The sequence below is a fragment of the Ursus maritimus genome, unplaced genomic scaffold (assembly GCF_017311325.1).
Source record: "Ursus maritimus isolate PB19 unplaced genomic scaffold, ASM1731132v1 scaffold_14, whole genome shotgun sequence".
Taxonomy (NCBI): domain Eukaryota; kingdom Metazoa; phylum Chordata; class Mammalia; order Carnivora; family Ursidae; genus Ursus; species Ursus maritimus.
In genome coordinates this window covers 53,096,784-53,118,533 of record NW_024423786.1, presented here as the reverse complement: position 1 = coordinate 53,118,533, position 21,750 = coordinate 53,096,784, and the positions used below count along the sequence as shown (strand labels likewise).

Here is a 21,750-nt window from a genome sequence, read left to right as displayed (position 1 = left end):
CACCGGAGGAGCTGGGGAGCTCGGCCCAGGGACTCAGACAAGGAGCTGCCCGGCCTCCTCTGAGGGCTAAGGGGAGAGGCGACTCAGGGTCCACACACAGAGCTTTCGGATGCAGGTGCCTCACGTGGCCTCCAGGGTCAATGGCTGGGGAGGCCTGTGTGTGGAAGGCTATCCCGCCTCCTCCACCACAGACATCTGCACCTCACGGAGGTCCCAGGGTTGGCAAATGTTCACAAGTCACCATCCGGCACCCTGCGGGTGGTTTGGTCTCACACATGCATGGACCTCGAGTGGCTAAGCCTTGTCGTTCAGAGGTCTCTCGGGACACAGGACGTGCTTCTTTAGCCTGGAGAAAGCCCCAGGTTTCCTTGAGCAACTCCAGGCTCAGGACAGTGTCCAAGGCCACAGACACCGGACGTCCAGCCAGTCCAGAGGAGGGGGCTCCACCTCTCTCCCGTGCAGCTCCGCCAGTCCTGCTCACGGAAAGCACCTGAGGTGAGAAGGAGGAAAGGGCTCCGGCCCAGAGCTGCGGGTGCTGAGCAGACGGAGGAGACGGAAGCCAGAACAGATGCTATCAGCACCCAAAGAACCTCCAGCCACCGGGCTAGCTCCTGATACGCCCCGGGACTGTGAGGCGGCTTCCACAGAGCAGGACCCATCCTGGGCCCTCCAAGTTTACTGGCAGATGGCGTCTCCCGGCCGTGAGGAGTGCGGGGCACACGGCACTGACAGCTCTGTGTGTGTCCCTAAGCCAGTGGGGCGCATGGTTACCCACGGGCCAAACTGTCACCCCGAGCCAATACCGTCGCCTCCAACAGTCTGCCCCTGGAAGCCACACACTCGAGACGCTGGTGCTGCTGACACAATCACCTGTGGCTTGGTCTCTGGGAGCCACTCTCCAAGTCTCAGCAGAGCTTTGAGCAGCAACACTGGAGGCAGGGCTTCTGCCTCCCAGAGTGAATGAGGATTTGGAAACACAAAAAAAGGCACTGACGGCTGGGACTGGTGACACGGGGGGGCGGGTCACTCGGCGACCCATCTGGCCACGCACCTGTCCTCTGACTCCTGGATGTCACACAGTACTCAGAGATGGGGCTGCCACCTGCGGCCCCAGGAAGGTCTGGCTCCCCAGGCAGCAACCTGGCCACTGGCTGCTCTGGGGCTCTGCCGTCTCTAAGAGCAGCCTTCAGAACTGCCTGGAAAAGCTGCTGTGGCAGGAGCCCCAGTGTGTGCGCACAGAAGCAGGTGGTGGGAGGGGTGGGGAGCCCCCAGGCCAGAAGAGCGATGAAGACACTCGGGGTTGCCCCACTAGCAGAGGGAGCGAGTCCCCTGATGAAATGGCCCTGTGGTGGCCAGGGAAGGGGCAGCGGTGACACACGATCTGCCACCAAGAACCTGGCCCATGCAGGGGCTGCCCAAGGAAGAGAACTCTGAGCCGAGTACCAAACAATCAGACTCTAACAAAACCATTTTTCCCTAACCACGGTCTCCAGAGTCTCCTGACAGAAGGGGAAACTGAGGTGTAGAGCTTTGCCCAAAGCTACAAAGAGCAAGTGGGGACCTCGGATCCCAGCCTCCTCATCTAACCTCCGGGCCGACAAGGTTTCAGGCAGCTCAGAGCCAGGAGAGAGAGGACGAGGGTGGAGGTTGGGGGGGGGGAAGGCGGGGGAAGGAGCCGCCTCACCTCTGTCTTGAAGGAGGCCTCGTCCTCCGAGTTGGACTCCTCCACCTCCGGGGGCTTTTTGATCTCCCTGGGCTCACTCTCAGCCTTGACCTTCTCCCCTTTGGCGCTGCCCTTGTCCTTGACTGGCTTTTTGTCCGAGAAGGAGGAAGACGAGGTACGGGGCGAGGTGCTGGGGGCACTCCTGGACCCCTTAGAGCTGCTCTTCTTCTGCTTTTTGGCGCTGGGCTTGGGTGAGTCAGCGGCGGCCGGCCGCTTGCTGGAAGACTTGGGTGGGGGTGGGGGCGGGGGCCCCCCCTTGGGGGACATGCTCTCCAGTTTGGTCTCCTTCAGAGCCATCTTGGGCTCCTTGAATGCGGCCTTGGCCGGTGGGGCCTTCTCTTCCTTGGGCGGCCGGCCTTCGCCTAGCTTCCGCGTGGCGTCCTTGGCACTCCTGGCCTGCTCGCGCTCTGGCTCCTTGGACGGGGCCTTGCCCTCGGAGTCCTTACGCGGCCGCTCCCGGTGCTCCTTGGCCGTCTTGTGGGTCTTACAGGCCTTGCTGCTCTCCCTGCTGGCGTCCTGAAATGCCGGGGCAGGAGGGGGAGAGACACGGTCAAATGGCATCTCGGGGTCGCCCTGCTCCACCTCCCCCGACCCCTACAAAGTATAATCCACCTGATTCAGACTCAGCTAGAGAAAATCTTCCATAAAGCGAAAAAGTAAGGCAGCAGGTGAGAGTTTTAAATGGAGCTGTCCCTTTAAACTACTAGGAAGTGTCAGCAGGTCCCGGGCGACTGCAGGCTAAGATTCCCCTCTGAATTGAACTGACATTCCCTGAGGGATTCAAGAAGAGTACACGGTGAGTCAGATACGAGACAGGCAAGCCACATCTACCCACTCCCGTCCAACACCTCGCAGCTTCCCGGTGGCCCAGGGGAGTGGAGGCTGCGTGTGGTATTGGGGGGGCTGAGGGGGCACTAGCAGGCAGGCCCCCCCCTTCTGTCCCCACACAGAGCCTGCGTGCCTCCTGCCTGGTCACCCCCACCCCAGCCCCAGTGCATGCCCAGCAGAGCTGTTCTTTGATTCCCACGGTCAGCCTTTACTGAGCACCTGCTGGGTTCTCAGGCACTGTGCAGAACAGCTCCTAGACCTCTCGGAATCAAAGCCACCTGGGCAGTGTTCCTAAAACACCTAACGACTCTTGGGTCTCCACCTTGGAAATTCAGACGGTTGAGGGTGGAGCCCATACTCTAGCATCGGTCTGCCAGGTCACGGAGCTCCCGCTGGGGACAGAGGCAGAGAGGGGCCCTGAGCCAGGCTGCTGAGAAGGCTGGGCTGGGGGCTCCAACCCTGCAAGCCTGGGCTTCCTCCGAACAAGGGCAGGACCACCTACCTCACTGGGCAATGGTGCAGGGCCCGGCAGGCAGCAAGCGCTCAACCAAGAGGGGGCTGTGGCCACTGCCACCCCCCCCAAAGCAGCTGGTGCAGTCTGCAGGCAGGAGCCCCATGTGACACCTCGTTCGGGCTTCCTTCCTATCAACACCCCACCATTGCCCTGTACATCCGGGCATGCCAGACAGGTGCCTGCTGGGGTCAGCTGCTGAGGGCTCTGCCCCTACTCAGTTGGCCAGGTGCACAGCTGGGCCCAGAGGCTCTCCAGAGCAAAGCACACCAGGAAACCAAAAGAGCCAGACCAGAGGGTGACCTGTACCATGCAGGCAGCCACATTGCACCGGTTTACCCCAAGTGCCAAGGGTACAGGCTGGAGCACGTAGGAGAGAGCAGGCACGCCAGGATAACCCCCAGCAGCAAGCCCCTGCTGCTCTCTCAGCCCACACGGGACCCTCCCAGCAAAGAGCCACAGGGACAGACGGCGCAGCCTCGACCACCTCTGATCCACTTGGGTCGCCGTCTTCTTGCAAATCGATAACCCACGTCAGTGCCAAAGGTTCGGGGACAGCCCCACGTGGCCGTGGGTTGCTGCCGCCTCCCTGGAGAAACACCGCCTGGGGCGCCTGGCCCCAGCTCTGACATCACCAGGGCAGGGGGAAGGGATGCTTATGCCACGAGCCCCCAGCGGCCCGTCCAATGGGGCAGCCCCCTTGGAGATGGCTTGCAGAATGGGGCTCTATTCCCCAGCAAGCTGCTCTCCCAAGGAGGGAGGCAAGAAGCAAACTCCACATGCGATTCCGGCCTCTTCTTGCAGTGCCCATGTGCCTGCTTGGGCTGCAGTAACTGGTCCGAGCTCCGAGAGGTGAGGCAAAGCACACCCAACAGGCTTGTTGGCCAGTGCCTCCAATGTAGTTCCCATCACCCCACCCCCGAGCCCTGGGGTCAACCCCGCCTCCGCTGCCGCCCAGGGCCTGCACAACTAGCAGCAGCCTTTGGAGCAGCGGGTCTTCACCGGGGGTTCTGCACAGGGACCCCAGACCATGGGCCCTCTGAAATCACACACTAACTTGAGCATAACATAGATATTCCCAGGGGTAAGGACTCACCACAGTCATATTCTCAAAGCTGTTAATGACCCGAAAATGGCTAAGAACCAAGTTTTAGAGAAAGGTCAACCAGGCCAAGTGGCTGACATCAGACAGAGAAGCAGGTGCCCCTGAAGCTACACGTGTGCAGTCCAGGGGAGCTGACGGGCAGGGGCCAAAGGGAACCACCCTTAATGGAGTGGGAGTCTCCAGGGGGTCCCCCGTCCCTCTCCCAAGAGGCTCCGATTCCTGCCTGCCACGGTGCCCTCTAGGGACAGAACCGTCAGGGAATGATCCACTGAGGGCTGCGACAGCCAGACTCTCCAGCAGTCCGCAGGCCAGTGGGCAAGGCCCCGCGAGAACCCACCCCTTCCCTCCCAGCCCCCTCTGCCCGGAGTATGTGGCCTGGCCAATCAGACCTTTGGGCTCCAGGATGCAGAGAACCAATCTGGGGGAGAACAGCCAGTGCCCAAAGGAAGGTCCTCAGCTGGAGAAAGAGGCGGGTGCACAGGCTGTGCCGTCCGAGGAGAGCAGAGTGAGACTGCTGGCTCACAAGCAGAACGGTTTCTTGGAGCACTATCAGCAGAGAAGAGCCTGCCTTTCACTGCCCGAGAAACCTGTGCGGGCGCCTCTTCAGTTACGCTGCCTGGGGGGCTAGAGAAAGAGCCTGGGGCAGGGAGGAGGGGAGAGAGAACCCTGCCCACCTTGGCAGATCCACCCTTCTGGCCTGGGGGCTCCTGGGGATCTCAAAGACACTGGCGAGCGATGCCACGAGCAGCCCCAGCAGAGGCAGCCCTGCCAGCCACTGTGACGTCCTGACCACCCAGGAGAGCATTTCTTCGCGGGGTGTGGGTGGCTTGCAAGTGACACATACAGAAGAAACGTCAGTTCCTACTCTTCTATTCTGCACAGTCCCAAATAACTCCGGCTGGCTGAGAGAAAAGGCACCAAGATCTCCAGCAAGAATTTTTCTTCCTTTTACCCTCCACGCGGTTCAGGGAAGGACAGGCCCAGGAGGCCGGCATGGGGAAGACCCCCAGAGCTGCACTCCATACCACACACATCTGGAGAGCTTAAGTCAGACAAATCTGGGAATGTCAGAACCCCCTGGCCTCGTGGAAAGTGCCAGAAAGACCCTGCCTGGGTGATGCGGCTCTCCTCCAGTGTTGCTGATAAGGAAAGCTGTAAGACAGCCTGAGAGCTCAACCCGTCCTACCTGGGGTGCTCCAAGCCCACAACACCCACCAAGTGAATGAAGCAAGAGAAATGCAAAGATGAGAAGTAGATGAACTTGTGGGGTCAGTAGCAGGAGGATAAGCAGGTGCCCTGAGCACCAGATGAGCTTGACCTCAGGGACACAGAGCCATGTAGGCAGCTTCAGGGGAACAGGACGCATGCTCATGAGTTTATATGTATATCAGGACACTATCCGAAGGGCTCCAGAGCCACTGCTTAACAGTTCAGAGAGAGGTCTCAAGAAGGCAGAATGCTGCCTGTCCAACAGGACTCAGACAAGATGACAAAAGCGTGTCTTCTTGGGGGAAATGAGCCTTCTCACCACATCGTCCCACCTGGCCCTTCCCCCAAATAAGCATTCTATGCTGAGAGCTGCTCCCAAAGAAAGAGGCCAAGCCTGGAACAGCCCAGGGAGGAGGCGCCCAGTCCTGGCAGATGGGGCATCCTGGCCACGCTCAGGCGGCCTGGGAGTCGGGCAGCCGTGGCCGTGGGTGGAAACACTCTGTCCATGGCCCCCAACCACGCGAGACTCTCAGGGTCCTGTCTGAGGAGTCCTAAGGCCCACTGACACAGTGGGAGCAGCGAGGATGGGGTAGGCTCTCTGTCCTTAAGAGGAAGAGGGCGAAGAGCCTGCAATCACACGGCTATCCGTGCAATCCAGCAGGGGCCATCCCTCCTAAGTGTCAGGGAGCTGCCAGGTAGAGCAAAGAGCTCGAAGAGGAAGATGCCAAGGGAGCGAGTCTGGGAACGGAAGGTCCAGCTCTGCAGAGGGGGCGCCCTGAGCCCAGGACCCACCACTGGGCCCCAGTGCTCCCATGTGACTGGGCCTTCCGCCTCACTAACCTTGGAGCCGTGGGACGGTTTGGTCTTCTTGGGGTCAGAGAAGGCAGAGAGTGGAATTGTGGGTAACATGGGGTAGTCGGGGCTGGGCCTGGACACCGTTTCTGCTCCTTCGGGCATTACCATCACCTAGTGATAAAGAAGAGACAGACGTTATCAGTGAGCAAGAAGGCAGGCTGGATTTCTGACTGGCAAGAGGAAGTCAGCCTGTAGGAGTATGGCCAGAGGCTGTGGGAGCTGCCTCCTGGACGAGGGGCAAGGGAGGACTTGAGCTCCACTTTTCCAAAAGAATCAAAGGCATGTCCTCTATGGGAGGCTGGGGGCCAAGTGCTTGGAGCAAAGCGGGCTCGAGGTGGAGAGTGAAGAGAAGCCGGGGTCCCAGGATGACTGGGCCCAGGTGCGGCCACACGGCCTCTGGAAGGAAAGCCCGGAGCGTGGCGGACAGGAGGGCCAGGCCAGGAAGACTCGCGGAGTGTGCCGAGAAGCACGAGAAGGCAGCTGTGGCCCAAGCTGACCTGCACGCTGCAGTTTAGAAGGACCAGAAGCACGTTTGGAAAGGCGAGAGGCCAGCCAGACACCCACACTGGGCAGCCGTGTGGCGGAGCGAGCAACTTCTGATGGCCGTGCGCATGGGGGACTTTGCTGGGTCCCGCATTTCCGGGGGCAGGGGGCCCGAGAGCCCGCCTCCGCTGTCAAGCAGGTGAAGGTGACTGAATCGGCAGCATGGGAGGCAGAGGCAGGAGAGAACTGCACGGGGGTGGGCGCAGCTCTCTGCAAAAGCCGCAGCACGAGCCTGCGGGGGAGGGCAGCGAGCGCCCCGCTCGGTTAGCCAACTGCTGCGAGGAGGAAGGGCCTGGGGTCCTGCCAGGAGGTGCTCCCGGGAAACACCCGCCGGGTCCAGCGCGGCTCCCAGGCTCCTGCCGCACCTGCTGAAGGAGAGAAGGCTTGGGGGCGAGTTGTCCGAATACTGACTCTACAAGTTAACGCGACTAGCAGCCAGCCACAAAGAGGGAGCCCTCCAGATAGCGACGAGACAGAACAAAAAAATAAAGCGCACATTAAAAAAAAGGGGGGGGAAGCATTTAGCTCAGTAGAAGAAGCATCATTAATAACCTTGAGCACCTGGGATTCTTTGATAAGCCAAACCTTTCCTCTGAGGAGGCTGGCATCAGGGGACAACCAAGTTGAAAGCAGGGGCAGCGAAGCCCCTCGTGCCCCTCCCGTGGACCCCCGACTCCAAGGCAGCGAAGCCAGAGGCCCCAGTCGCTCCCCAGAGCCTATCCAAGTACAACAGTCCGACCCACAACACCCAGAGCCCCGCTGAGCAGCACGGACCTCTGGCAGAACAACGCACTCTCAGGCTCCGCAAGGACTCACGGGACACAAAGAAGCCACGACAACCCAACCCAGGGGCACAGACAGGTCCCAGTGCTCCTTCACTTGCTTTTCCTTCCACTCTAGCCTTCAGGTCTCCTCTCTCCCTTCGAATTAACGTCCTAGCCAGACGCAGCCCCAGGACAACGCAGCGAACGCGTCTCCTGTCCCTCCCCCGTAACAGCAGCCCTTTGAGAAGGTGACGTGAACCAGCGGCTCTGCTGCCACCGATGCCGCAGAGCCTCGCAAGGACCCATCACCCCCGATGGACATCCAGACCCTCAGTCGCAGGAGGAGCTTCTACTCCGTGCGGCTCAACTGCCAACGGCACAAAGGACGAGACACAGCGCCAAGGGCACAGCCCCGACCATCTAGCAGGAGCAAAGCTAACCTGGTCCCTGCTGAGGTGCCTGAAGCTCGGGCGAGGAACCACAGAGCTCCAGGGGGCTGCCGGTGCAGGGGCAGCAAGGAAGGCCCGTCTCATCGAGTCGTGACTCCAGTTCTTCCAGCCCCGACATCAACACAGGCGGGTCTACGGTCATCTGCCACAGGATGACAAATGCCAGCCCCAGTGGGGGCACTCCGCTCCAGAATGGCACACGAGGACCGCAACTCACGTGTCAGGAGCCATTATCCCATCAAGGTCTCAGGCGGCTCCTAAGCCCAGACAGCGCTGCTTTGCCATCAGCCCAGGGCAAACCCCAAAGGACCACAGCCCCGAAGGGTGAGAAAGCTCCTGACCGACCAGTCCGTTCTCCGGGCAGCCCGCCCCAGGGTGAAGAGCACCAGGCAGAGACCACCTGCCGGACTCTCCCTCCTCCCTGCAGGACTGGCCCTTCCCAAGCGGCTCCCCGGACCTGCACTCCCAACCTCTCCCCCTCCACCGCCTCCGCCCTCTGGTTTTATATGTTTTGGTGATGCACATCGAGCCTTCATCTCCTCTTAGCAAAGAAAACCTCCTTATGCAGGGGCCAGAGAGGGACAGTCCCTTGGTCCCGGAGCTCTGAGAGGCCAGGAATGCTAAGTGCACATGTGTCTCCCAAAGAAATGTTGACTATGGAGCCTCTGGGTAACAATACTTCGGAAAATATCCGGCAGCAGAAAGAAGGTGGAGAAGCAGAGCTGGGGGGGACTGTTGGCCCCAGCAGCCCTCCCCACCTCCTTGGCTCTTCCAGAGCTCCCAGGCAAACTTCAGGACAAATGTCTCTGTGAACTGATTCCAACTGAAACAGCAAGGACTGCTCTGGAGGCCTACAGAAGCTCAACCCAAACCCCTTTGTTCACTGGGGAGGTGGGCCTGCCCCGCCACACGCACTCACACCCGCGGCCCTGGCCCGAAGCCTCCTGGCTGGCCGCTAGGCAAACGCTCAGTGATGCTGGGGCGCTGAAAGGTGGCTCTGGGACGTCCCGTGTCCTCGGCCTGGCCCTCCCTCAGCACACGTGGTCCAGCCTACTGCCAGGCACCCCTCCTCCTCCACCACCAAGCATCCCAGCCACACCAAGCGCCCCTGCTCCGGTTCTCAACTGCACTCCCGGCACTCGGCCACCACACACAGATCCCCAGCCACACGGCTCCCTCAGAGGCCTGCATTCTGAGAGCTAACGCCTTTGTCTGGCCTCACGAGGACAAAACTGCCAGGCAATGCGCATCATCAGGGAACCCCGCAGAGAGCCACTGCCGTTTCCCCAGATGACACAGCCCCGGCACAGCCTTGCCAATCCGGTTCAAAGCTGGCTCCTGCGCCTCGCCAGGCTGATGGACTGGCCTCGCGCCCATTCCTCCCACCCCTCCTTCCCATGGAGGAAGATGCTAATTAACCACAGTCAACCAGGAAACTCTGGGGGTAAGTAGTCACTAGTCGTTCACAGCTGACAACGCCCCGGCGCCGACTCGGGACACCTGGATCCCACGCAGGGCGGCCAGGTGCTGCCCGTGCAGGCCGCCCCTCCGGGTCTCAGGCACCCAACCAACCCTGGAGAGACGTGCCTGGGAGACCCCCGGGCACCCCAGCACCGAGGCCGCTCAACACAAGAAGCCACGCGGGAGGCACGACCGCACGGCCGGCGCCTCTCCAGCGTCCGTCTGCGCAGGGGCACTCACCCCGCCAGCCATCAGGAGCTTGTATCGGAACTCAATGGTGGGGTTGTTGAAGGTGAGCTTCTCACAGCGCAGGTGGTTCACAGGCGGGTTGCCCTCCAGGTTCAGGAACAGGTCATAGGTGAAGCAAACCTTCCTGGGCTCCTCCTTCAACAAAGAAAACAAGGAAGTTCACCTCAGAGGGGCGGGCAGCCACAAGATGCGCTCCCCGCCACCAGCCCCTTCTCTCTCCTGTGCTGGGCCTCCGATTCCCTCCCCTCAGTCCCTTACCTGCTTCTCCCTCGCGTGCCTCCTTCTCGTCTATTCCATTATCCAAAATAAGTTACTATTTGCATTGGACCCAGCAAAGCAGTCTCCACAGAGAAACACAAATCATTAAGAATGACATTCTCGGACGGTGACCGGAAGTATTCCTGCTGATGGCACACACCCTCCCCTTCGACCCTCATGGCACCCATCAACAAACGGAGAGACTGAGGCTTGAAGACGTGGCTGAGGAGTGGCAGGACGGAGGACGGACCCCAGGCCCCGAGGCCCGTGATCCCACAGTCTCCACCCCATGCTCCCTTCCTGGAAGGGGGAGATGGCTCCAAAGACATCCAAATGGCCAGCAAGCACACGAGAAGATGCTCAATGTCACTAATGATCAGGGAAAGGCAAATCCGAACCACGAGATAACACCTCCCAGCCCCCAGCACAGCGATTCTTTTACAGAGTGGGAAAGCTCACATGGCAGTGAGGACGTGGAGCACACTGTCACCAGTGCCGTCACTCCAGAGAGCTCTCTGGGGGCCCCTCCCCATGTTTACTGCAGAGTAACCGCTCCATACATGCCTCCTGATGCACAGCCAAGAGAAATGAAAACATGTTCACACAAACACAGGGGCATCTATGTCCGTAGCATGGCAGGATTCACAACAGTCGAAAGTGGAAGCAATCCCAGTGTCCACTGACAGATGAACGGGTCAACATCACGTGTCCCTCCACACGTGGGCACGTCACTCAGCTGCAGACGGGAGCAAGGAGCTGCCCCGCACTGCTACGGGGACAGACCCCGAGCCCACGACACTCAGGGAGGGAACCAGACACAGAAGGCCACGCGGGGTGTGAGTCCACATGTGTGACACGCCCAGAACAGGCTCCTGCACAGATGGGAAGGGGGCTCGCAATTGTCAGGAACCGGGGCCTGGCGATGAGGAATGACTGCTGATGGGGATGCAGATGCTTCCTATGGTGATGGAATGTTCTAGAATTAGAAAGCTGTGATGGCCACACAACACTGTGAATGTACTAAAAAACCACTGAATTTGGATGCTTTACAAGGGAATTTTCTGGTATGTGAATTATATGCAATTTTCAAAAATGCTCTCCAGCAGGAGAGAAAACCCTAGGAGTCAGGGTACTCTCACTACAGGATGGGGCAGTCAGGGGCAATGAAGCAAAAGGGAAGCACGGAGCCTCCCACATAGGCATGCCCACGCTTCCCTTTTTTCCACCCCTCCTTCCACCCAGACCAGCAGGGTCACAGTTCTGGGGGGAGAAGGGAGCAGAGGCCCGGGCTGAGCCTCATTCCTCTACTCCGACCGCAGCCAGGTGCTCGGGCTGCCTCACCCCCCTCCTCCTCTTCCGTCTCCCCAGCCAGCAGTCGCATGGTTTACATGACCCATGCGGGGCTTTCTGAGCTCTGATGAGTGGGCGACGCCTGGGGGGTGGAAACCTGGCTGGCCCTGTGCCTGCTTCTGAATAAAGGGGACAGGAGTGGGGTCCTGCAGTTGCATGTGGACAACTTGCCCCCCCCCTCCCATTTAGGCCACAGGTAGAAGGTGCACCTGTCGAATGAAAGTCACAGACTCTGCCTTCCGGGAGCCTCAAGTCCAGTGCAGAGAAGACAAGTAAAGAGGCCTTCCCAAGGCAATGCCAACCAGTGAGGTAACACCGGCCTCACCCTGCCCCCAGCAGCCCTTAGGGTCAGCCAGAGTGGTTTCCACCCCCGGCCCACCTAAAGCAGACTTGGAAATCGTTCCCCTGGCCCGAGGTGGTCACGTGGCCTGGTTTGAGTGATGAAGTGTAATGAGGTCAGCCTAGGGAGCGCTTGCCTTCCCAAGTCAAACACTAAGTGTAAAGAGAAAGGCTCAGCATCATTCTTCCTCCTGCCTAGCTGGAAGGTCAGCAATCCTGGGAAGAGCATGGAGGAAAGCCATGCGGATCTCTGTTCCAGGGCCATCAGCCAGCTGCTTTCCAACTTCCTGTTAAGGAAGAGAAGGAAGCCCCTGTAATCAGCTTCTGCTACACCCTTGAATACGGCTGCTGCCTTCCCCTCTGTGCCTGCACAGTTTTGTGCCAACCTCATGGAGGCACCTGTCACAGTGCAGACGTGTCCCCACCAAACTGGGAACCCCTTGGAGGCAGGGGCTGTGGGGATCCCTGTCCTCCACTCAGGACATTTTTGTCAAAAGAAAGAAATGTTAAGATGGGCAAGAATGGAGCATGACCCAACAGTAGGGGTGGAGAGGGGGCCAGGAAGGTTCCCTGGAGGCTGTGCCAGGCTCAGAGATGGGCCATGAATCAATCAAGAAGGGGGCGGAAAGAAGCTGCACAGGCCACAGCACAGTCCTTTCTAGAGCCCCGAGAGTCCATATGGCTACAGCTGCAATGGGAGGGGGGACGGCGGTGGCAACAGGTGACCTGGAGAGAGGGGCTTGGCCACATCCTGGGGCAGAGGTGTCTACAGGGGGATCTGGGCTCAGAAAGAGCAAGCCCAGATCTGTGTCCCAGGAAGCAAACACCCTCTGGCCTGCAGCATGTCACTACAGGGGGCAGCGTCTGAACCTGGCAAATAAAGGGAGAAAACAAACAAACAAACAAACAAGCCACATCAAGCATTTGTTCTGCTTTTCCACGAGGTAAACACAGCAATCTGAGAGGCAGACTGCATGGATGTCCGCCAGCTACTGCGTGCAGAAGGAATGCAGACACCGCTGTTCTGTACTTCCTCGTGGGTCAGTGATCGGGGCATGTCCCTCAACTGCGGCCGACTTCACAAACACAGGCCATAGACAAGGCCAACGCGCCACCTTGCACGGAGGACTTCAGCTCCAGAGTCAAGTTCAAACTGACGAGAGTACACACATCCGAGGACGGTGCTAAATAACGAGCATCCAGGGACAAAAGCAACAGAAAGCCAGGTGACACCAGACTCCACGGAACAAATGACCCAGCTTCCGCAACAAGCAAACTGCAAAGAGAAGCAAGGGTAGAGGAAGACTCTTGCGTTCTTTACTCCTTTTCACAGTAAAAGGAACTTAAGAGACAAACTTATGAATCACAACACATTGGTCTTCTCTAGATCCTGGATATTCAGTAATCGTTCGTTTGTAGGTATGATACTGGTATAATTATCTTATTATTAAAAAGCAGTCCTCATCTTCTAGAGACACATGCTGAAACAGGGACACATGAAATCACGATGTCTGGGGTTTGCTCAAAATGACCCAAGCCAGAGACGGCCCCAGTGGGCTACAGGCGGTGAGTGCTGGACCCACACATGGCCACGGGGGCTCCTTAAAGCACTCCTCCTACTTCTGTAGTATGTTTCACTATTTCCCCGAAAATTCTGTGAGTGGACTCAGTGCAACGACGCCGCACCCATGAAGGAACTCGGCTAAGGGAGCGTGTCAGGGAGGGGAGGGTGGCCGGGCGCCTCGGCAATGCCAGCAGGCGGCGGAAAGGCAACTGGACATCCCTGACAGCCCCCCACGAGCACGGGGTTTGCCCAGGCCGGAGGGCTCACCTCTCACCGGCTGCCCGGCCTTGGTCAGGAGGCCTGCCCTCTCTAAGCCTCGGTTTCTTCAACTACAAGTGGGAGTATCTGATGAGACAGGGCAGCTAATCGCCTCAGCTCGGTGCCGTCGAGAAAGGGAAGCTATCGCTTTCACCAGAAAAGCTCTAGGAGACCCAGCAGACAGATGGTGATGGAAGCCACAGGATTCGCCAGCAGGAAAATAGGAGCTCCCGGGAATGCCGGAGGGCTGCTCTGTGGCTCCATCTACCGCACGCAGGGGTGGAGCGAAGCGGAAGGCCTGGTGCCGAGCCCGGGGTGCCCGGCATTCACCGTGGCCAAGCACTTTTCCAAGCACTTAACACATACGACTGCTTCACAGCCCTCAACACGGGTGCTCTCGGTGGCTCCATTTCCTGGATGAGGAAACTGAACAAGCAGGCGGGCTGCCTGGTGCCACACGGCTGGTGCACCGCAAGCCGGGGCTCACTCTGGGCGGCCTGTGTTCTCTGGAAGCCCGGGCCCTTGCAGCAAAGCAGGAAGAGCGCTGTCGGGCTCCCCAGAGCTGGGCACGCAGCACATGCGCTGGGCGGAGGCCGTCCCCCAGCACCCACAGTGTGTCCAGCTCTGCTGACCTGGGTCGGCTGCTGGCAGCCGAGGTGGGCGTCACCAGGCGTTGATCAGAGCTCCCTCTGGATGAGACCTCCAGTCCACGACGCCCCCGGCCCAGGAAACCAGCCTGCTGCTCAGCAGACGCAGGCGGCACGGCAACGTCTCCAAGAGCCAGCAGCGCGTTGAGTGAGGAGCAGCCAAGTTCAGGGTGTGCTGGGCCCACAGTCCCAGGAGTCCTTGTCATTCCAGCCAGACCCTACATGTGTCCCACTCTCAGCAAAGGCAGCCGAAGCCGGCCTCACACGTCCTCAGTGCAGGCCGCAGGCAGCCACCCACTGTCCAGGATACTGGCCACAGGCCAGCGTCTCTCTCCAGACTCAGCAAACTAAGATGCAGAGGAACTGGCCAAACTGGTGCCAATGCCAAAGCTGAGTGCGTGTGCACTCGCCCACAGCGTTCGGGCAGTCCAGGCCACGGGGGCCCCGCCGGGGCCCACGCCAAGGCCAATGACCCACAGCCGTGGGGCTGGCTGACCAGACCTGAGGTTTCCGGCTGCTGCCCCTCGGCTACCTTGGGCCCCACACTCTCCTGCAGCTGGCAGGGCTGGAGCTGGAGGACCCCCAGGCTTACCGCCCCACCCTGTGCGCAGCCAGACTCCGGGCGACCCAGAAAGCACCAGCTGAGGAGGGCCTCGGGGCTATGTCCCTGCCATCTGGGCCCTGCCCGCACTTCCCTTTCAGGGTCTGTCTGGCATTCCCCTGTTAGAAGGTCCCAGGGTTCAAAAAATAATGAAACGTGAATCTGATCAGGGCCCTTTATCTATCCGCCAGTTTACAGGGCTGCAGGCAGCAACCTCCCCAAGGGACAAACCAAACAGCTTCTTACAATGCTTTGCAAGGGAGAGAAAGAGAGAGAGAGATGGAGAGAGACACAAGATTTAAAGAAGCTTAAGAAACACAGCAACCAGCAGCAATGCACTGACCTGATCTGAATCCTGATTTGAACAAATTATTAGAATATATATATGTGATAATAAAAAAACCTGACATAATTGGGCACTTGATATTAAGAATTGTTAATTTGTTTGTTCCCAGCTATGATGACATTGTGGTTAGATACTTTTTAAAAAGTCTTACCGTTTACAGACACAGACCGGAATATTTACAGATTAAAAGACAAGATGTCTTGGACTGGCTTCAAAATAATGCCAGGGCGAGAAATGAGAACAGCACCGTATGTACACCAGCGCCCAGCGTTAACTGCTGGGGTGGGGGAGGTGCTGTGCGTGGCTGCCCTGCTACTCTCTCCACTTCGGGAGATACTTTCAAGTTTTCTACGTTAAAAGACTTTTAACATGCAGGCTTGGCTCCACCCAGCCTCACTCACAGCTCTGCACCTGGGTATCTGCGACCGCCGACTACGAACGGACTCTCTCCTGGTACCTGGGACAAGGGCACAGACAGGGCCCCTCATGGAGCCCAGATAAGGCCAACAAAACCCTCCATCCCTGGGTCCCCTGGGATCCTCCTTGGCCACCTGGTGAATGATTCGCTCTTGGCTTCAAGCGGCCACCAGCACCACTCAGGGAGCCATCCCTGGGGCCAGGTCCTAGCGTCACCTAGCTAGCACCTGGCTTCATGCTCACAAATGCTCTTGGAGTTAGTCACCGCTCTCACCATACGTCACAAGAGGAAACTGAGGTTTGGTGGCATTTAATCATTTGTCAAGGCCACGTCAGGCACTCGAGTCTACGGACCACAGCCTCTGGCGTCTTCCTGTGGACACAGCTCTGCCACGCCCGGCCCCCCGGTTCCCACGGTGCGCCTGCATGGGACTGCATGGGGGCGACGAGACTGCCCCCCGCCCAGGAAAGAGCAAGGGGAGCACTGTGGACAGCAAACACCACCAAACCTGGAATTCCACTTCCAGGATTCTAGATGTTCAAGGAAGGTCACTGAGGCATTCCTAAGGTGAGAGGCCTAGAGGTGCCCAGCGTCCCTCAACAGGAGACACCAGGGACATTACAGCCGGTCTAAGCTAGACAGTGTGCCACGCAGCCATGATCAAGGATGAGGTAGAGTTAGGGGTACTGATGTCGGAGGTCCACAGGTATTTGCTTAAAAATGCATCTCCCTCCTCCCTCCCTCCCTGTCTCTCTCTCTCACATGCACCCCCACAGAAAAAACTGTTTCTAGAAGGACTTCACTAATTGCTTATAGTGGTTACTTCAAGGAGACAGACTGGAGAGAGGACTCCGATTCCCTGCAGCCCACATACATCACCTCTGTAGTTAGATGCAGAAAAATGACTGTAAAAGGCTTAAGGAAAATAGTGCAATGTGGGCTGAAAACTGTGGGCTTTGGGGTCCAAGACCTTCTGCACGCCAAAGCAGCTTTGCCGCCAACTCACTGTGTGACCCTGGACAAGCCACTCCACCTCTCTGAGCCTCAATGAGAGGAGGAAATCAAACCACAGGGTCCTGGATGTACAAGGGAAGGAGGGAGAAGAGCCTGTGGCTCTGGCCAGTAAGGTGGCATCAGTCTGGGCCCTCCTGTCCTCCCCACAACTGCTCTGCCATGAACACAGGACAACCTCTCTCCAAGTCAGAACTGAGGCTATAGGAGCCCAGAGCTCACCCCGAGTGAGCACAGAGGTGGGCTAATGTTACGGCCTGTCCAACCCTACTCATCTGCACCCCTCCCTCACTTTGGGGGTGACAGTGCAAATGACTCAGTTACGTGATTCCCATCTTCACAGGAAGCGCACCCATCAGTCAGGAAAGATTCTCAGGGAAGCTGACTCCAGGCCGATTCTTCCACCCCTTCTTAAGAAGCCCAGAGCAGGGAGGGCAGACTGTCCCTCCTGGCGTCCTGGGGTCAGGCTGAGCCTCTTCTCACGCACATTTGCTCTTTCAAGGTGCTTCTCTGCGCTGCTCCAGACATTTTCCTCTAGGAAAGAGAGGTGCTTCTGGGGTCCCACATGGAGGAACAGAAGGCCACTACAGGGAAAGACAATCCGAGCCACACAGCAAGCTGGCATTCATGCGGCCTGTCACAACTCGGCAGCCCCCTGACCCTTCCCTGGGTCTCGGGCACAATGTCTCTTCTGTTCTGGCTCTCTGGCACCACCCCAGTGAGGCTGGGCCCTGGGCTGCATCCACCAGCCAACTGTCCCCGTGCAGAGGACCCGCCAGCAGCCGGCTCTGCAGAGGGCTGCCTGCCTCCTGAGCTCTACAGAGACCTCCAAAAGCTGACCCACGTATGGGCAAAGGGCCGAGATGGTAGTGCCCCTAGAAGGGGGCAAGCTGGGAGGGGAGAATGTGAGTTCCCCACCCAATCACTCAAGACCAGCTCTCACCCACCAAGTCTCAATTTAAACTGAGGGCAGTGAAACAAATAATACATTATATGTTAATTTAAAAAAAATATGAAATCATAAAAAAGTAAGTAAACAAACTGAGGGCAGGTGGAAAAAGCCCCGCCCGGCCCAAGGGAGAGGGTCTTTGGAGGCCAGGGCCCTTTCCACTGGGGGGGCGGGGGGCAGAAGAGCGCAGGATTCAGTGGCCCCGGGACCACCGCCAGCTTGTGATTGATCCTACCACACTGTCTACATGGGTATTTCCCCAGAACACAGGTCAGCCAGGATGTGTCCAAGAAGATGCCTCTGAGGGCCTATGGCTCAGAAGCTGGCAAGCACTGTTTTAACTTACTTTAAAACAAAACCAAAAAACCCTTCCAAATAAATTCATGCAAACTTCCTAATAAAATGTACCAAAATGCCCTTCCTGTGACCTCAGATAATAGCATTTGAGTAAAGCCACGGAGAGTTAGTGACGGCTGGGGCGCACTGTCCAATAATAGGGCAGTTATAGGGGGTGGGGGTGGAGGGCAGGGAGGATGTCTAATATTAGCAGCAAATAACCAAAATGAACTTGTTTACACTTGGCCACTTCTGAAAACTGGGCTCTCTCTTAAAGTCAGCGTGCACACCTGATAGGTTTTTCCTCCTCCCAGAGTGTGTTATTACAACGACGGTACATCTCACCACGAAACAGTCGAGCTGCAAGGTCAACACCAACATGAGCCCAGGCCAGCATTCACTCCCTAACAAACACTCACAGGGCGCAGGCGAGGGCGCTGGCCCCAAGCCGGAATGGCAGCAGAAATGAAAGAGCAGTCGCTTTGGGCGTAGAAAACCTCTCATTCCCATTTACAACTGATTCCCTTCTCTCCTCTCGGTTTTGCCAATCGCTCCAAGCCAGAAACTCAGGACTAAGAGGAACCAGCTTGACGTTGAAAAAAAAAAAAAAACAGATCTAAGAGGATTCCCAAGGAAAATGAAGTCACATCAAACAATGCCTTAGATCTAGAACAACTACCGAGTCCAGACGCCGGCCTCAGCTAATGACTCAAAACCAAACCAAAGCAGCAACTCCATGCCAAGGTCCATGTGCCCTGAACACGAGCAGGTAAATCATGGGGTCACCAACTGGCAAAACTGAAGGAACCCGCAAGAGCTGGCCCTAGCCCAGGGAGGGGTGTGAAGGAAGGGCACAGGTCATGTCCTCAGGGGTCACAGCTCAGGGAGGGGCAGCAGCCCCCCAGGCCCGTCCCCCACACCTGCACACCATACCCAAGACCAAGCCCTGGAGCCTCCCTCCCATGTGGACACTTTAAAGCTCCAGCTCCCCAGCCCCACCCCCCATCTGGGACACAGACAAGTACTTCCTGTTTGGCAGCCACTGGATTACTTCCGGGAAACACGGAAGCAGATCTGCTCTGTAATGTGACCGTGCCACCACAACACAATCTGAGATGGGCATGAGATGGGCGCTTTGCTGGGCATTCTGGAGCCTTGACCAGAGGCAGATGAACCCAGAGGCATGAGAGGGATCGACCCTTCACTCAGGGTCTAACAGCACCCCTACTCCCCACACACAGGCCCGAGAGGGCTTTTTACGAAGCAAGTGGCACACTCCAGTGGCTTCCCAATGTGCCTCGGTTGAGTTGCCCTTCCAACCACGCAGCCTCCCTTCGGAACCCCAGTGCCCCGACTCTCCACATCCATAGTGCTGCTGCTTTTGATGAAGGATAGTTGGAAGGCAGGCAGGCAGGGACAAGCGCCCCGCCCCAAGGGAACCACCTTTAGGAGGATTTTACACCATCCTGGAAAGAGCCCTCCCCCTTCCCCATATGATAGATAGGTGACAAAAATCTGATAGGATGAAAGGCACAGGGAGGGTTAATCAGATTAAAAAGCCCACCAACAAGCCCACAAAAACCCCTAGACTTAGAAACTCCAGTGGCAACCCCTTCGGGTCCCCTCCCTCCTTGGGAGCTTTGTACCATCACTTTGCTCTCGCTCAATAAACCTTGCTTTGCTGCCCACCACTCTGTCTGGTCTACCTCTTCATTTTTCCAAGTGGTGTGACAACCGTGGGCACCGACAAAGGAAAAAAATCCTGCAACACTTTCACCTGGAAGGGTGTCTCCTGGTCCTCTCCACCCTGCCAACTCCCACCCATCCCCAAGTCTCAGCAAACCTGGCTTCCTAAGGGAAGCCTTTCCTCTTTCTGAATGAGTCCTTCAAAAAGATAAAATACAAGATAAAATACTTGTATCCAAAGTTTATTAAGAACCCTTAAAACCCAACAATAAGAAAACAACCCAACTAACAACAACAAAAAACAACCTCTAAAGTTGTTAACATTTCACCAAAGGAAATATACGAATTGCAAACAAACACACGAAAAGATGCTGAGTGTCATCGGCCAGCAGGTTAATGCAAATCAAAACCTAACGATTTAGGTTTAGGAATTTAGGTTTAGGTTTAGGGATACTAGTTCACATCCACTAGGACGGCTAGCATCAAAGGGACAGGAAGTGCTGGCAAGGATGTGCGGGCGAGGAGGCTGGAACCCGCGCACTGCTAGTGGGAATGTAAAATGGTGCAGCTGCTACGGAAAAAGGTATGGCAGTTCCTCAAAAACCGAAACTTAGAATTACCACATGATCCAGCAATTCCACTCCTATGGATGTGCCCCAAAGAAGTGAAAACATCTATGCACACTAAAACTTGTACACAAAATTGCTAATAGTGGAAACAACACATCAATTGACAAACAGAAAAACAAAATGTGGTCCATGCGTACGATGGAATCTATCCGGCCATGAACAGGAATGGGGCACTGATGCGTGCTACAACGTGGACGAACTCTGAAAACATGTCACTGAATAAAAGATGCCAGTCAGAAGGGGCCACATACTGCACGACTCCATTTATATGAAAGGTTCAGAATAGGCAAATCTACAGCTAAAAAGTAGATTGGTGGTTGCGAGTGACTCGAGGGAGGGAGGATGAGGAGTTGACTGCTAATGGAGGAGTGACAGTTTTTTTGTGGGTGAGGGAATGTTCTGGAACTGGTGGTGATGGTTGCACAACTGTGAATATCCTGAAAACCAATGGAACGTACACTTTCAATGGATGAATTATATGGTATTGAATTGTATCTCCATAAAGCTATTTTTTAAAAAAGAGAGCTACAACACACAACCCCCTGAGAAAAGCACATGGAGACAAGCGACCGTGCTGAGCGCAGGCCAGGATGCAGAGCACCGAGAACAGCCAGGGTCTGGAACGTCTTATAAAGCCGAACACACCTGCTCCAGCGACCAGCGACCCCACACCAACTGGTATCGTTACCCCCGTGCACTGAAAACTTAGGTTCACACAAAAACGGCTTTGGGGATGTTTAGGGCAACTTTATTCATAATCACTCAGAACCAGAAACAACTGCGATGTCCTTCACGCCCCAAACAGGCCAGCGAACCGCAGCGCGGCCACACGATAGAAAGGAATGAGCTACGCGTTCAGGCAGCGGCGGGTGAGTCTTCAGCGCATTCTGCACAGACAAAGGGCTGCATGCTGTGTGCTTCCATTTCCACGACAATCTGGAACAGGCCAAACTACAGGGATGGGAAACAGATGAGCGCTTACCAGGGACGAGGGGGGAAGGGGACTGACTTCAAAGGGACAGCGCGAGGGGGCTTGGGGGAGGCTGGAACTGTTCCGCGGGCACTGTTGTGGTGGACGCATGACCGCATGTCAAAACCCGGAGTGAGTCTCACTGAAAACAAACCCAAACGATAATAATAGCCAGACGGGCCGGAGGAGGGGTCCAAGATGGAATGTAGACTGTGACGAACGAACCTAACCATACTACACATGTAGACATAACCACACCGCCAAGATGGAGGGACAGAGCTGTCATAAATGACCTAGTGACGAAGCTGTGTTTTCGCCAGACACCAGAAGGCCCAAGACCAAAAAAACTACACACAGACACCATATTCCAGCTGGTAAATTTACTTCTCCCAGGAGTACTGGTCAGCAATTCGGAAACTACTTTCCCAGTCCACTGGAGTTCAACAATAAGCAAATATATTGTGGATAATGAGGGTCAGGTTTCTCCCTCCAGAGAAAGTTAAACTAAGCAACGGAGGAATGTTAGAAAAGGCTTGTTGGTGCAAGACTGACTGGAGCCGGAGGCATCGGTATGAGCTGATTGTTACTGAGATCTACGTGCCAACAGACGGAAACAGAAATCACACAGGTGGGGGTGGTGAGCACAGGTGACCCTTGACCAACACAGGGGTTAGGGCTGGAGATGTCCCCC

At 56.9% G+C, this 21,750-nt stretch overlaps 1 protein-coding gene across 1 annotated transcript in view; it reads right to left on the bottom strand.

Moving 5' to 3' along the window:
• The window catches only part of MLLT1 (MLLT1 super elongation complex subunit), a 65,177-nt gene that overhangs the window by 10,240 nt on the left and 33,187 nt on the right, over positions 1 to 21,750 (bottom strand). The window contains exons 4-6 of the mRNA XM_040629495.1: positions 9,689 to 9,832; positions 6,217 to 6,342; positions 1,685 to 2,239 (exon numbers count right to left, since the gene is read on the bottom strand). Of these exons, the coding sequence (XP_040485429.1) occupies positions 1,685 to 2,239; positions 6,217 to 6,342; positions 9,689 to 9,832 (825 nt within the window). The remainder of the gene's footprint in view (positions 1 to 1,684; positions 2,240 to 6,216; positions 6,343 to 9,688; positions 9,833 to 21,750) is intronic.